The sequence below is a fragment of the Hyla sarda genome, chromosome 4 (genome assembly GCF_029499605.1).
Source record: "Hyla sarda isolate aHylSar1 chromosome 4, aHylSar1.hap1, whole genome shotgun sequence".
In the NCBI taxonomy this organism is placed as follows: domain Eukaryota; kingdom Metazoa; phylum Chordata; class Amphibia; order Anura; family Hylidae; genus Hyla; species Hyla sarda.
In genome coordinates, this window is record NC_079192.1 from 369599162 (window position 1) to 369611905 (window position 12744).

The 12744-nt window shown below is 46.9% G+C and overlaps 2 protein-coding genes across 8 annotated transcripts in view; one reads left to right on the top strand and one right to left on the bottom strand.

Moving 5' to 3' along the window:
• C1QTNF2 (C1q and TNF related 2) overlaps positions 1–12744 on the top strand; it is a 113478-nt gene that overhangs the window by 66352 nt on the left and 34382 nt on the right. Inside the window, exon 1 of one of the 5 annotated variants that reach the window (XM_056516701.1) lies at positions 1256–1344. The exons of 1 other annotated variant lie outside the window; for it this stretch is intronic. The gene's annotated coding sequence lies outside the window, so the exon portion shown is untranslated. Of the gene's footprint in view, positions 1–1255; positions 1345–3708; positions 3844–4891; positions 4908–12744 lie in introns of those variants that run through there. 3 more of the 5 variants (XM_056516696.1, XM_056516700.1, XM_056516702.1) reach the window with 3 other exon arrangements.
• Positions 1–12744, bottom strand: part of SLU7 (SLU7 homolog, splicing factor) — a 61295-nt gene that overhangs the window by 22927 nt on the left and 25624 nt on the right. Inside the window, exon 1 of one of the 3 annotated variants that reach the window (XM_056516689.1) lies at positions 8715–8758. The exons of 1 other annotated variant lie outside the window; for it this stretch is intronic. In XM_056516689.1, coding sequence (XP_056372664.1) covers positions 8715–8743 — 29 coding nt within the window. In that variant the 5' untranslated portion in view covers positions 8744–8758. Of the gene's footprint in view, positions 1–3546; positions 3656–8714; positions 8759–12744 lie in introns of those variants that run through there. One more of the 3 variants, XM_056516690.1, reaches the window with a different exon arrangement.

Consider the following 12744-nt stretch of genomic DNA (forward strand, 5'->3'; position numbering starts at 1 on the left):
TAACATTAGCCCATAAGATAGGTATTCGGGATCTTACTGAAGCAAAAAGAGTTGATGATATCACAGGTCATGTGAGGAGATGCTGAAGCGGAGTATAAGCATATTTTTTGGGCAGTAAGTCAACTACTTATTTGCTGTGGACAGTTGAGGATTGGGGGGTGGAGGGGAGAGAAATGGTTATTTAAAAATATATATTTATATCTTGCAATGGCTTTTTTTATTAGATTGCGTATAAAGGGTGTTAAAAGATAAAGATGTTTTAAAGCTGATGACATTGTTAGGCCGTGTTCACACAGTCTTTTGGTTGTTTTTTTTTTCCGTAGCTGTTAAAAAAAAAAAAAAAAAAACACATAGGATGTTTCAGAATAAAATATATTTTTTTATAAAAATATGTTTAAAAAACATTAGGTGATTTTTAAAATGTTTTATATCCTGGCAGTTTTTACTTTTACCTAATATGGGCCAAAAAATAAAGGACATGTGAATAAATTTAAAGGGGTTGTCCGATGAAAATGATCTTACTGTATAAGTATTTGATCACAGAGGGGCCGACCACTGGCATCCCCCTGATCTCCACACGGCACGTGTTCCATTCATTTGTATGGGAGCATCAGACATGCTGGACTCCACCATCTCCAGCACGCTCTCACTAAGAGCGGAGTCTCATTCTGAAAATCAGAGGGATGCCAGTGGTCGGGCTTCTTGTGATCCAATACTTATATCATTTTCAGTGGACCAACCCTTTAAATTAATGTGCATGTCCTTTATTTTTTGGCCAGTTTTAGGTAAAACTAAATACTGCCAGGATATAAAACAGAAGCAGTTGGAGAATCCCAGTGGTCGGACAAGTACTTATGCCTTATCCTGTAGATAGGGGGTCATCTTCACTGGACAATATTTTGCTTTATAAGTGCACAGACAATTTCCTATTAACAAAGGGACACATTATCAGAAAAAATCCTGCCTCTTTTTAACAATTTTTTCAAGGAGTTATGCGACGGTAGGTTTGTTTTTCAACAATACTCCCTTTCTGTGTGCTATAAAAATATATATATATATATATATATATATATCTAGTGCTCCCAGCCTTTGGTGCGATCCTCTTCCTGTTTCTCATGGTCAATCCGTCACACTGCAGCTCAGTGAATCGCTGGCTGCAGCATTATCCCGTTTCAGCAATGTTACAATTGCGCTCCGGCCTTCTTCCTGATGCCAGGGCTCAATACTTCATATTGCCACTGTCAATAACGGACCACGGCAGGACAACACTGCGACCAGTGATTGGCTGAGCTGCAGTGACAGACTGACCAGCAGAACACAGGAGGCACCAGTGGGGCGCTGGAGGTGAGTATAGCTGACAGAAGGGGCATATTGTTGAAATAAAACCCTACTGCCAGATAACCTCTTTAAATGCACAACTACAAGAAGAAAAAAAAAAAATGCCAATTTTACTATGTGTGAACATTACAGTGGGATTTGCATTACCGATTAGGGTCATAATAAGGCTTGGTTCAAACACTTTATTTTGGCCGGTATTTTTAGCTAAAACATAACATTCCGCATTTGATCCACTCGTGGTTTTGGCTAAAACTACTGACCAGAACAGTAAACTCAACCTAAAAGAAAATAGACAAAGAACATTTGTTTTACACACTGCACCTGGTTTTGCTAGTTATCTCCCTATAGTGTTCATTTTGGGAAAATCACTTTATCTAATACTACTCTGGAAGCCTGGCTACATCTTCCAGCAACTTCATAGCTATGGACTACAGCGATCAGGATACGGATTTGCCGCAAGCCCCATGCAGGTCTATAGGACTTCCAGCAAATCGGTATACTGACTGATGATGGGCTACGAAGTTACCAGGAGATTTAAAGAGATATTCTGCTGCTAGAGTATTATCAGCGTTCTACTTCATGTGGCACTGCTATGTTTAGCTTACAGAAGACTGCACACAATATAGATACACTGTAGCATAATCTCAGCATCTTAGGTGGAGTACACATACATTTCGCAACAAGGAACGGTTAAAGGGGTATTCCAGGATTTTTTTTTTTTATTTGACTATGCTACAGGAGCTGTAAAGTTAGTAATATAATATAGTGTCTGTACCTGTGTTTGACGGTTTTCTCACAATTCTTATGTGATTTTCACTAGGGATTGACCGATTATTGGTTTGGCACATATTATCGGCCGATATTCACGATTTTGGACGTTATCGGCAATTACCTTGCCGATAATGCCCCGTCCCCCACCGCACCGGCCAGAGACTGCCGCCGCCACTGCCCCATTGCATCCCCCATTCCCGGTTTTATAATTACCCGTTCCCGGGGCCCGGAATCTGCGCTACTTCTGGCTCCTGCGGCGTTCTGTGTTACGCTGTGCGCTGCGCAAAGACGAGTGACGTCCTCAACACGACGTCACCGTCAGTGCGCACAGTGACAGCTCAGGAGGATGCCGGCGGAGCCAGAAGTAGCGCCCTTTAAATCAATGATCTGCAGCGGTGTTGCCGGGGGAAGGGGGGGGTGGGAGGGGGTAGGCTAACTTATACCGGAATATAGGTATGAGTTATCAGCTATCGGCCCTAACCTCCACACGTATCGGCCCTAAAAAAAAAAAATATGATAATCGGTCGATCCCTAATATTTATTTTTAACAGCATACAAAGTTACTGTTGTCTCAGATTTTTCCCAGCTTGCAATGCGGCTGAGACCTGACTCACTAGTCAGCTGATGACAGGGAGCCTGTCTGCTTCAATGGGTGGAGGGAGCAATCTGCAACTAATACAACAGCTGTAGGCACCCTGATTGAAAACCACAGGTCTTTTGAATGGATGCAGCTCATTTATGTTTCAATGGGTGGGGTGGCTGATGTGTGGGAGGGAGGAAAAAGCGCAGATCCTTCCTAAGCATGTCCATTACTGTCTGCCAGGTACGTACTAAAATCACCTTATGGTGGATAAACAAAAAAAAGGAACAAGCTAGATCAGTGTTTTCCAAACAGCATGTCTCCAGCTGTTGCAAAACTACAACTCCCAGCAAGCATGCCCGGACAGCCAAAGGCTGGGAGTTGTAGATTTGCAACAGCTGGAGACACAGTTTGAAAAAAAAAAAAAACTGAGCTAACCACCCCACAGCCCACATTGTCTCCTGATCCAACACAACCCAAGGGCAGCTATGCCAGACCGCTGGACTTATGTGAACAGGGCCTAATAGAGTGATTCTCTTCACTGACAGCAAGCAGAGATACTGCTATACTATCACTATACTATCTGTTCACATTACGGCACATCCACAGACATCCAAATAAGTCAGTGTTTTCCAAACAGTGCCTCCAGCTGTTGCATAACTACAACTCCCTGCATGCCCAGACAGCCAAAGGCTGTTTGGGCATGCTGGGAGCTATAGTTTTGCAACAGCAGGAGGCACCCTGTTTGGAAAGCACTGAAAAAATCCCATATAACCAAGTCCCACAAACAGAATGGCTTCCAGCCTTTTACAGCGGGAAAACAAGCACAGACACAGAGTGCCACCGCCATCACTCACCGGCCACTAGGTAATATCCCACGGAGGAAAAAAAAAAAACAACAACCTACGAATGTGTGTTAAACCGGAAGTAAACACGTAACCCCGGAAGTGACGCAGTAGGTTGAGGCCTCTGGGGGAAGTGGGCGGCGCTAGGAAGTTCTAAATTGTAAACGTCACGTAGCTGGATTGAATGTAGCAGGACTGAAACAACAAATCGTGTCAAGCGCGGATACAGCAGGCGTCCATTGCAACCAATCAGATCACTGCTTTAATTGTTACATAGGGCAGTATAAAAAGGCTATTTATAGTCAAAATGTAAAAACTTTATTTATTTTGTGCTGTTCTCACGCCGATTATTCTTTATGTGTGTTGTTTACAGCCCAGTGACCGTCAGATGATGTAATTGGCTGCTGGTAGCAGACTAGGAGATCACTACCTGGTGTATATGGCAGTGTTTTCCAAACAGGGTGCCTCCAGCTGTTGCAAAACTAAATCTCCCAGCATGCCCCTGTCCGGACATGCTGGGTGCTGTAGTTTTGCAACAGCTGGAGGCACCCTGTTGTGAAACACTACCTTATACATGGCTGTCCGGGCATGCTGAAAGTAGTAGTTTTGCAACAGCTGGAGGCACTCTGGTTAAGAAACACGGGTATAAGGGAATTGCATTTACTGCAACACATGACTTTAGAGCAGTAGTCTTAAACCTGGGGACCTCCAGATGTTGCAAAACTACAACTCCCAGCATGTCCGGACAGCCGTTGGCTGTCCGGGCATGCTGGGAGTTTTAGTTTTGCAACATCTGGAGGTCAGCAGGTTGAAGACCACTGCTATAGAGCAATGACCCCACCCCTGACACCTTGTGGCTCCTCACCTGTTAAAAAACTACAGCTCCCAGCATGCTCTGGCAGCCACCATGGGTCTCCACTAATCTGGGCTTCGGTAATAACAGGGTCACTGCACAATACATGACATGCCCCATTTACTAAGAATAGCAGATAGTGATGGCCTTTGCCAGTGGTCTCCAAAGTGGAGATGAAAAACTAAAACTCTTGGGATACAGGGAGATGTAGTTTTGCAACAGCTGGAGGTCCACAGTTTGGAGACCGCGAACATATCCTGAACGCACTTGTTCCCCAGCGCACATGCTTGACTGCGGCTCTATTCACTCTCTATGAGACTTCCACAGGTAGCTAAACACTGGGGAGATCTATCAAAACCTGTGTAGAGGAAATGTTGACCAGTTGCCAATAGCAACCAATCAGATTGCTTTCATTTTTCAGAGGCCCTTTTGAAAATAAAAGAAGTTCTCTGGTTGCTATGGGCGACTCTGCACAGGTTTTGATAGATCTCCCCTAGTATCTTTATCAGACTCATAGCAGGTGAGTGGCACAAAGGCCAAGCATGTGTGTTGCTGCTCTATTCACCTGAGGCACAAGGGTCCTCACAGGCCTGCCAAAACCATTTGCTGCACCATGCATTGATTTTAATGGGATTTTGCTGCACCGTACATACAGCGTAATTTCCATGGCAGAAATATTTGCTTCGGAAATCCTGATTTCGGCGTTTGTGTAAACAATGAAAATGTTTATTGCAGGGGTACTCAACCGGTGGACCGTGGTGCAGATCCGGACCGCAGCAGCCAGTCATCCGGACCGCCTGCCGTCTCTCACCGCATTCATTTGTAGTGGTGCCTTTTAGACACCGATACAAATGAATGTCCACAGCCTGGAGCAAGGGAACACTGTGCTCCCTGCCCGGCCTTGCTTCTCCTGTGATGCAGTCGGTGCAATTAGCGCTTCCTGCATCATCTGCTATGGCCAGGCCTGACTAGAAGAAGCCAGAGCGGCGGAGCAGGGCAGGACCTGGATGTGGAGCCTAAGGGGGAGATTTATCAAAATCAGATTGCTTCTTTCATTTTTGAAAAGGCCTCTGAATAATGAAAGCAGCGATCTGATTGGTTGCTATGGGCAACTCAGAAACTTTTCCTCTGGACAGGTTTTGATAAATCTCCCCTTCAGGTGAACAGTCAATCCCCCATCTGTGGCTTTCCAGTTGTTACAGAACCACAACTCCCATCATGACCGTCTGTCTGTGCATGATGGAAGTTGTTTGCAGCAGCTGAAGAGTCACAGTGGCATCATTCATTTTGGGGGCACAGTGACATCATTTATTCTGGGGGCAAGGTGGCATCATTTATTGAGAGGGCATCATTCCTTGTTTTATGGTACAATTAATCGGTACATGGAACAGTGTTTGTCAAAATTATATTTGGGGGGCACAGCTTGTGGAAGTAGTATACCAGGGGCATAGCAAGTGGCATTAATATACCTGGAGCACAGCGTGTGGCTGTAATATATAACGGGCGTAGCATGTGGCAGCACTATACCAGGGGCACATGGTGCAGCAGTAATATATTCAGGGGTACAGCGTGTGACAGTATTATATTCAGGAGTACACAATGTGGCAGTATTTTATTCAGGGGCACAGTATGCAGCAGTAATATTTTCAGGAGTGCAGTCTCTGGCAGTATTCAGAAAATACAGGAAACAATAGGTTTACATCCTCCAGACTTCAGTCATTTTCCCTATTTCCTTTATGGCACTGCAGCCTCTAGGTGTGAACCAGGCCTCGGCACTTTACTTGGACCTTTACCAGTGGCTTGTAAACGGTGGTTGGAACACACAGTGTTGTATCCCAAAGAAAACCGTGGATAATTAGCGCCGTCTTCATGAAAATTCTTAGGCCATTTAGTTCAGAAGTAAGGTTTATTGATGCAACATAAGTTTTGAACCCGACCCGGGTTCTTCGTCAGGCAGTTAATACAGGTCATTGCTAAAACAGCATAATTTAAAACACAATTTAAATTAACTTCCTGTTCAGCACATTGCGTAATTATAATATTATCTTAATTTAAAATAAAAGGGGGGAATGGGTGGAATTGGGAGGATGGGGGCATAGAGACAAAGAGGATTGGGGGAGAAAAAGAATGCAAAGATATGACTTATTATCATGTTACATGTTATAAAAGATTAGTTTTAAAATATCAGGTAAAATTTCACATTTATTTGATCAGACCATGTATGGCGCATGCGTGTGGATGTTTCTGATGGGTTTACACCATAGATGTATCTTGATCATGCACACTGGATGGTATGGATACTATTTGGATGGTACGCATGTGTACACTTGGTTCTGAGGATTTTAATGCCCCGGAGGTCCTGATGCTGCCGTTACCTTGCAGTTAATTAGTTCCAGTGATGTTAATGCTGCGAATTCTGCCTGAGAGGTATTTGGTCCATTTCATTAGATGATGTTTATATAAACTTCAGCACGATCTTCAGTTACATGTAACATGATGATAAGTCATATCTTTTTATTCTTTTTCTCTCCCAGTCCTCTTTGTCCCTATGTCCCCATCCTCCTAATTTCCCCTGTTCTCACAGAAGTGAATTAAAATTGTGTTTTAAATTCTGCTGTTTAAAGGGGTACTCCAAAGGATAGAGGATAAGTTGCCTGATCGCGGGGGTCCTGCCGCTGGGGACCCCCGTGATCTTCCACGCCGCAGCCCGTTAGAAACAGCCCCCGGAGCGTGCACGCTCCGGGTCTGATTACTGGCGATCACGGGGACGGAGCATAGGGACGTCACGGCTCCGCCCCCTCAATGCAAGCCTATGGAGGCTTGCATTGAGGGGGCGGAGCGTGACGTCACAAGGGGGCGGAGCCGTGACGTCACTATGCTCCGTCCCCGTAATCGCCAGTAATCAGACCCGGAGCGAGCACTCTCCAGGGGCTGATTCTAATGGGGTGCGGCGTGGAAGATCACGGGGGTCCCCAGTGGCAGGACCCCCGCGATCAGGCATCTTATCCCCTATCCTTTTGATAGGGGATAAGATGTCGTAGTGACAGAGTACCCCTTTAACAATGACCTGTATTAACTGCCTCACGAAGAACCCCGGTTGGGTTCGAAACTTATGTTCCATCAATAAACCTTACTTCTAAACTAACTGGCCTAAGAATTTTCATGAAGACAGCGCTAATTATCCACCGTTTTCTTTGGGATACAACACTGTGTGTCCCAACCACCGCTTACAAGTACCTTTACCGGCGCCCCTGCTGAGGACCGGGTCCACATGGAAGCTACCACCTCTATATCGGAAAGACCCATCCCAACACCGAGCGAGTCTACACGCACATCCATGTGTCGTGCCCTCAGCACAACACAGTCTGGTAAGCTGGGTAGATTCTAGTGGGGATTCCATTAACATCTAACATATTGCACTAGGAGTGCCCTCTCTTTTTTCCTCTTTTGTTCTTACACTTTACCAGTGGCTCACCTGGATAAGCGTACCCTCACTAAAAATAGTTGAGTACCCCTGGTTTATTGTTTCTGCAGATTCCGCTTGGAAATGTATTGCTGTCTATCTGCAGAACATACAAATTTGCAGAATGTCTGCCTGTTTTCTGCCATGTAAACATAGCCTTAGGGTACATTCATGCTATGAAATTTCCTTCTGTTGCAGCATCTTTCCATTGTTTTAACCAAGTAAGGACCAAGCCCATTTTGACATTAAGGACCAGGCCAATTTTCGTTTTAAATCCAATGTAAATAGGTCAAAATACCTCAATTAATAAAATAACAAAGCTTATTCACTATATACACTACCCAACAATATAAGCCAAATAAATTAATGTTACACCTTGTGCTCTGGCCACTTCCCCTGGCCGTGAGCGAACTGTCCCCCTCTCCCCTGCTGCCGGCGGGGCTGGGATTCGCATCGCGGGACAGGCCGCATGCGAATTGCAGCCTGTCCCTTACTACACTCCTCTGCTGCTTTTTCCTCTGCCTCTCAGCTCCGGTGCGCACGTCCCCGTCTCCAAGGGCGTGCGCTGGAGCTCTGAAATTTAAAGGGACAGTACGCCCATAATTATGTGAAACACCTGACACTATTCTACAAGTCCCTGCACCTCCCACTCTTCCCTGCCGGATCTACAGTGCCTGAGATTAAGCGTTGCATACTGTCTGCTTTTCCTTGCCCATGTTCTGACCCTTCTGCTATGTTCTTTGACTATGCACCTTTGCCGCCTGCCTTGACCTTCTATTAAGTCCGACTACGCCTCTGCCTCATCCTACTGTACTTTGCCTCGGCCAGCTACCTGTGTGGTCAAATTGTATCAGGGGTAGCGACCTGGGTGTCACCTGCCACAGCAAATCCATCCTGCCCTGCGGCAGCTCTGGTGAAGATCAGCGGCACCTTAGACTTCCCTCCCTGATATGGCCAGTGTCCTCAGCCACTCAGGTCAGTGGATCCACATCCAGCATCATTACAGCAAGATCCGGCCATGGATCCCGCTGGGATACCTCTGCCCAAGAATCCAGATCTCGTCACCATAGTGGCTCTTCAGTAGCAGCAGTTGGCCCAGCAGGCGCAGCAGTTATACCAGTTATCCGCCATGATGCAGCAGCTACTCACTAAAAATAGTTGAGTACCCCTGGTTTATTGTTTCTGCAGATTCCGCTTGGAAATGTATTGCTGTCTATCTGCAGAACATACAAATTTGCAGAATGTCTGCCTGTTTTCTGCCATGTAAACATAGCCTTAGGGTACATTCATGCTATGAAATTTCCTTCTGTTGCAGCATCTTTCCATTGTTTTAACCAAGTAAGGACCAAGCCCATTTTGACATTAAGGACCAGGCCAATTTTCGTTTTAAATCCAATGTAAATAGGTCAAAATACCTCAATTAATAAAATAACAAAGCTTATTCACTATATACACTACCCAACAATATAAGCCAAATAAATTAATGTTACACCTTGTGCTCTGGCCACTTCCCCTGGCCGTGAGCGAACTGTCCCCCTCTCCCCTGCTGCCGGCGGGGCTGGGATTCGCATCGCGGGACAGGCCGCATGCGAATTGCAGCCTGTCCCTTACTACACTCCTCTGCTGCTTTTTCCTCTGCCTCTCAGCTCCGGTGCGCACGTCCCCGTCTCCAAGGGCGTGCGCTGGAGCTCTGAAATTTAAAGGGACAGTACGCCCATAATTATGTGAAACACCTGACACTATTCTACAAGTCCCTGCACCTCCCACTCTTCCCTGCCGGATCTACAGTGCCTGAGATTAAGCGTTGCATACTGTCTGCTTTTCCTTGCCCATGTTCTGACCCTTCTGCTATGTTCTTTGACTATGCACCTTTGCCGCCTGCCTTGACCTTCTATTAAGTCCGACTACGCCTCTGCCTCATCCTACTGTACTTTGCCTCGGCCAGCTACCTGTGTGGTCAAATTGTATCAGGGGTAGCGACCTGGGTGTCACCTGCCACAGCAAATCCATCCTGCCCTGCGGCAGCTCTGGTGAAGATCAGCGGCACCTTAGACTTCCCTCCCTGATATGGCCAGTGTCCTCAGCCACTCAGGTCAGTGGATCCACATCCAGCATCATTACAGCAAGATCCGGCCATGGATCCCGCTGGGATACCTCTGCCCAAGAATCCAGATCTCGTCACCATAGTGGCTCTTCAGTAGCAGCAGTTGGCCCAGCAGGCGCAGCAGTTATACCAGTTATCCGCCATGATGCAGCAGCTGCTTACAACTGCAGCAGCCACAGCTGTAACACTCATGTTTCAGAAGACAGGAACTCCGGTGGATGTGCATCCGCTGGACCTGTGTGGCGGATGACTCAGACCGTACCTGGGAGTGGAGTCTAAGGTGGCGCTGGTTTTCACCAGAGCCCGCCGCAAAGTGGGATGGACTTGCTGCGGCAGGCGGCACCCAGGTTTCTATCCCTGGCACGGCTCGACCACAAAGGCGGCTGAGGAGATGCGAGGCACAGGAGGGATAAGGCAGCTTGTAGTCAGGATAGCAGAAGGTCAAGGCAGGCGGCACAGTAGCATAGTCAGGAGGTAGCAGGAGGTCAATAGGCAGGTGACAGAGGAGCAAGGTCAAGTCACAGAGCAAAGGATCAGATACACGGCAAGGCAACTCTCAGGTATGCTTTCTCTCAGGCACAAGGCAAAAAAGATCCTGCAGGGAAGTGAGGAGGGTGGAGGAATTTATCAATGAGCCACAGGTGAATTACACTAATGAGCGCACTGGCCCTTTGAATCTTAAAGCTCCGGCACGTGCGTGCCCTAGGGGACGGGGACACCTGTGCCGGAGCAGAGAGGCGGGGCAGGAGAAGCACCAGGGGAGTGATGGACTGGGGCTCGCATGCGGGCGTGTCTCGCGATGCGAGTCCCAGCCCCGCCGGCAGCAGTAGGTATCGGGACCATGCGCTCATGACCAGTGTGTGCGGCCCGGAGCGCATAACGTAACAACAGCCTCCTCCGTGCCGGTAATGCCTCCCTCTCCAGCAGTCACCACGGGATTCAAGCTCCGTTTGTCTCTTCCCGAGAAGTATAAAGGGGATTCCAAGTCCTGCCGTGGATTTGTGACTCAGTGCTCCATGCACATAGAGCTTATGATGGAACAGTTCCCTATGGAATGAGTGAAGGTGGCCTTTGTTGTCAGTCTCTTAACTGGAAGGGCTCTGGCCTAGGCAACTCTGTTATGGGATCGCAGTGACCCACTCACAGCCAGTCTTCAGGCTTTCCTGACGGAATTGCGAAGTGTTTTCGAAGAACCTGCACGAGCTTCTTCCGCTGAAAAGGCCTTGCTGAGCCTTTCTCAGGGTAACTCCTCTGTGGATGAATATGCCATCCGATTCCATACCCTGGCTTCAAAGTTATCCTGGAATAATGAAGCTCTTTGCGCCACTTTCAAAAGAGGACTCTCTAGCCATAAGATGTCCTTGCTGCCCGGGAATTGCCGGGAAAATGATATTATACAGCTGACCTCCCGGATTGATATCCATTTCTCTGAGTGACGTGAGGAACAACGTCAAGAAAGGGAGTCTGCACGAACTCGGCACTTTCCTCGCCTGGTACCAGTCTTCCAGCAACCACCGCAACCTTCTACATTGCCTCCCGCAGTGGAGGCTATGCAAGTGGATCAGTCTTGCCTGACTCTGCTGGAAAGAACTCGCCGACGTGCTTAGAATCTATTTCTCTACTGCGCCAGTGCAGATCATTTCCTCAAACATTGTCCTGTACATCCACAGTCACAGGGAAACACTCGCACCTAGGGTTTGTGGGAGAGGCCTCCCTAGGTGTGAACACCACCTCTCCACGCTTGAATTATTCAGTCCAGCTTTCTCTACCCTCCAAAGAGATTATTTCCGTTCTTGCCTTCCTGGATTCTGGTTCTGGTTAACGGAGAAAATTTGGACTGTACCGTGCTATACCGCACAGAACCGACATCAATGCAGGTCAGAGTCTTGCATAAGGAGAACTTGTCCTTCTATGTACTTCCTCACTGTACCTCTCCTCTCCTGCTTGGCCTTGCTTGGTTGCAACTCCATGCTCTGCAGCTGGATTGGAAAACTGGAGAAGTTCTCTGTTGGGGACCTTATTGCAACAGTCACTGCATTCATACTCGTCCGTCTAAGTGGGTGCCTCCTTCTACTCCTCTGCCCGGTTTGCCTTTGTTTCTTCAGGACTATGTTGACGTCTTCAGTGAGAAACAAGCTGAAGTATTGCCACCTCATTGTCCCTATGATTCTCCTATGGACTCCTCCTTGGGGAAGAACTTACCCTCTGTCTATTCCTGAAACTCAGGCCATGTCTGAATATATTCAAGAAAATCTTCAAAAAGGCTTTATCAGGAAGTCATCTTCCCTGGCGGAGTCGGATTCTTTTTGTAGAGAAAAAAGACGGTACTCTGCGACTCTGCATTGACTATTGCGGACTGAATAAAATCACCGTCAAGAACCACTACCCTCTTCCCTTGATCTCGGAATTATTTGATCGTCTGCGTGGAGGTAGGATCTTCTCCAAACTAGACCTTCCAGGTATAACCTGATTCGCATAAGAAAAGGTGACAAATGGAAGACTGCATTTAATACTCGGGATGGACATTTTGAGTATCTGGTGATGCCGTTCGAACTATGTAATGCTCCAGCAGTCTTCCAGGAGTTTGTTAATGTTATTTTTCGTGACCTCTAATACACCTGTGTTGTGATCTATTTGGACGATATACTCATCTACTCGCTCAACCTTCAGACTCATGTATATTCTAACCACAAGAACTTGCTTTATCTTCAGACAGCCCATCGTCTCAACTCCCAGCAGGCCCGATGGTCTTTTCTAGATTTTACTTTTACATCCACTTCCGTCCTGGAG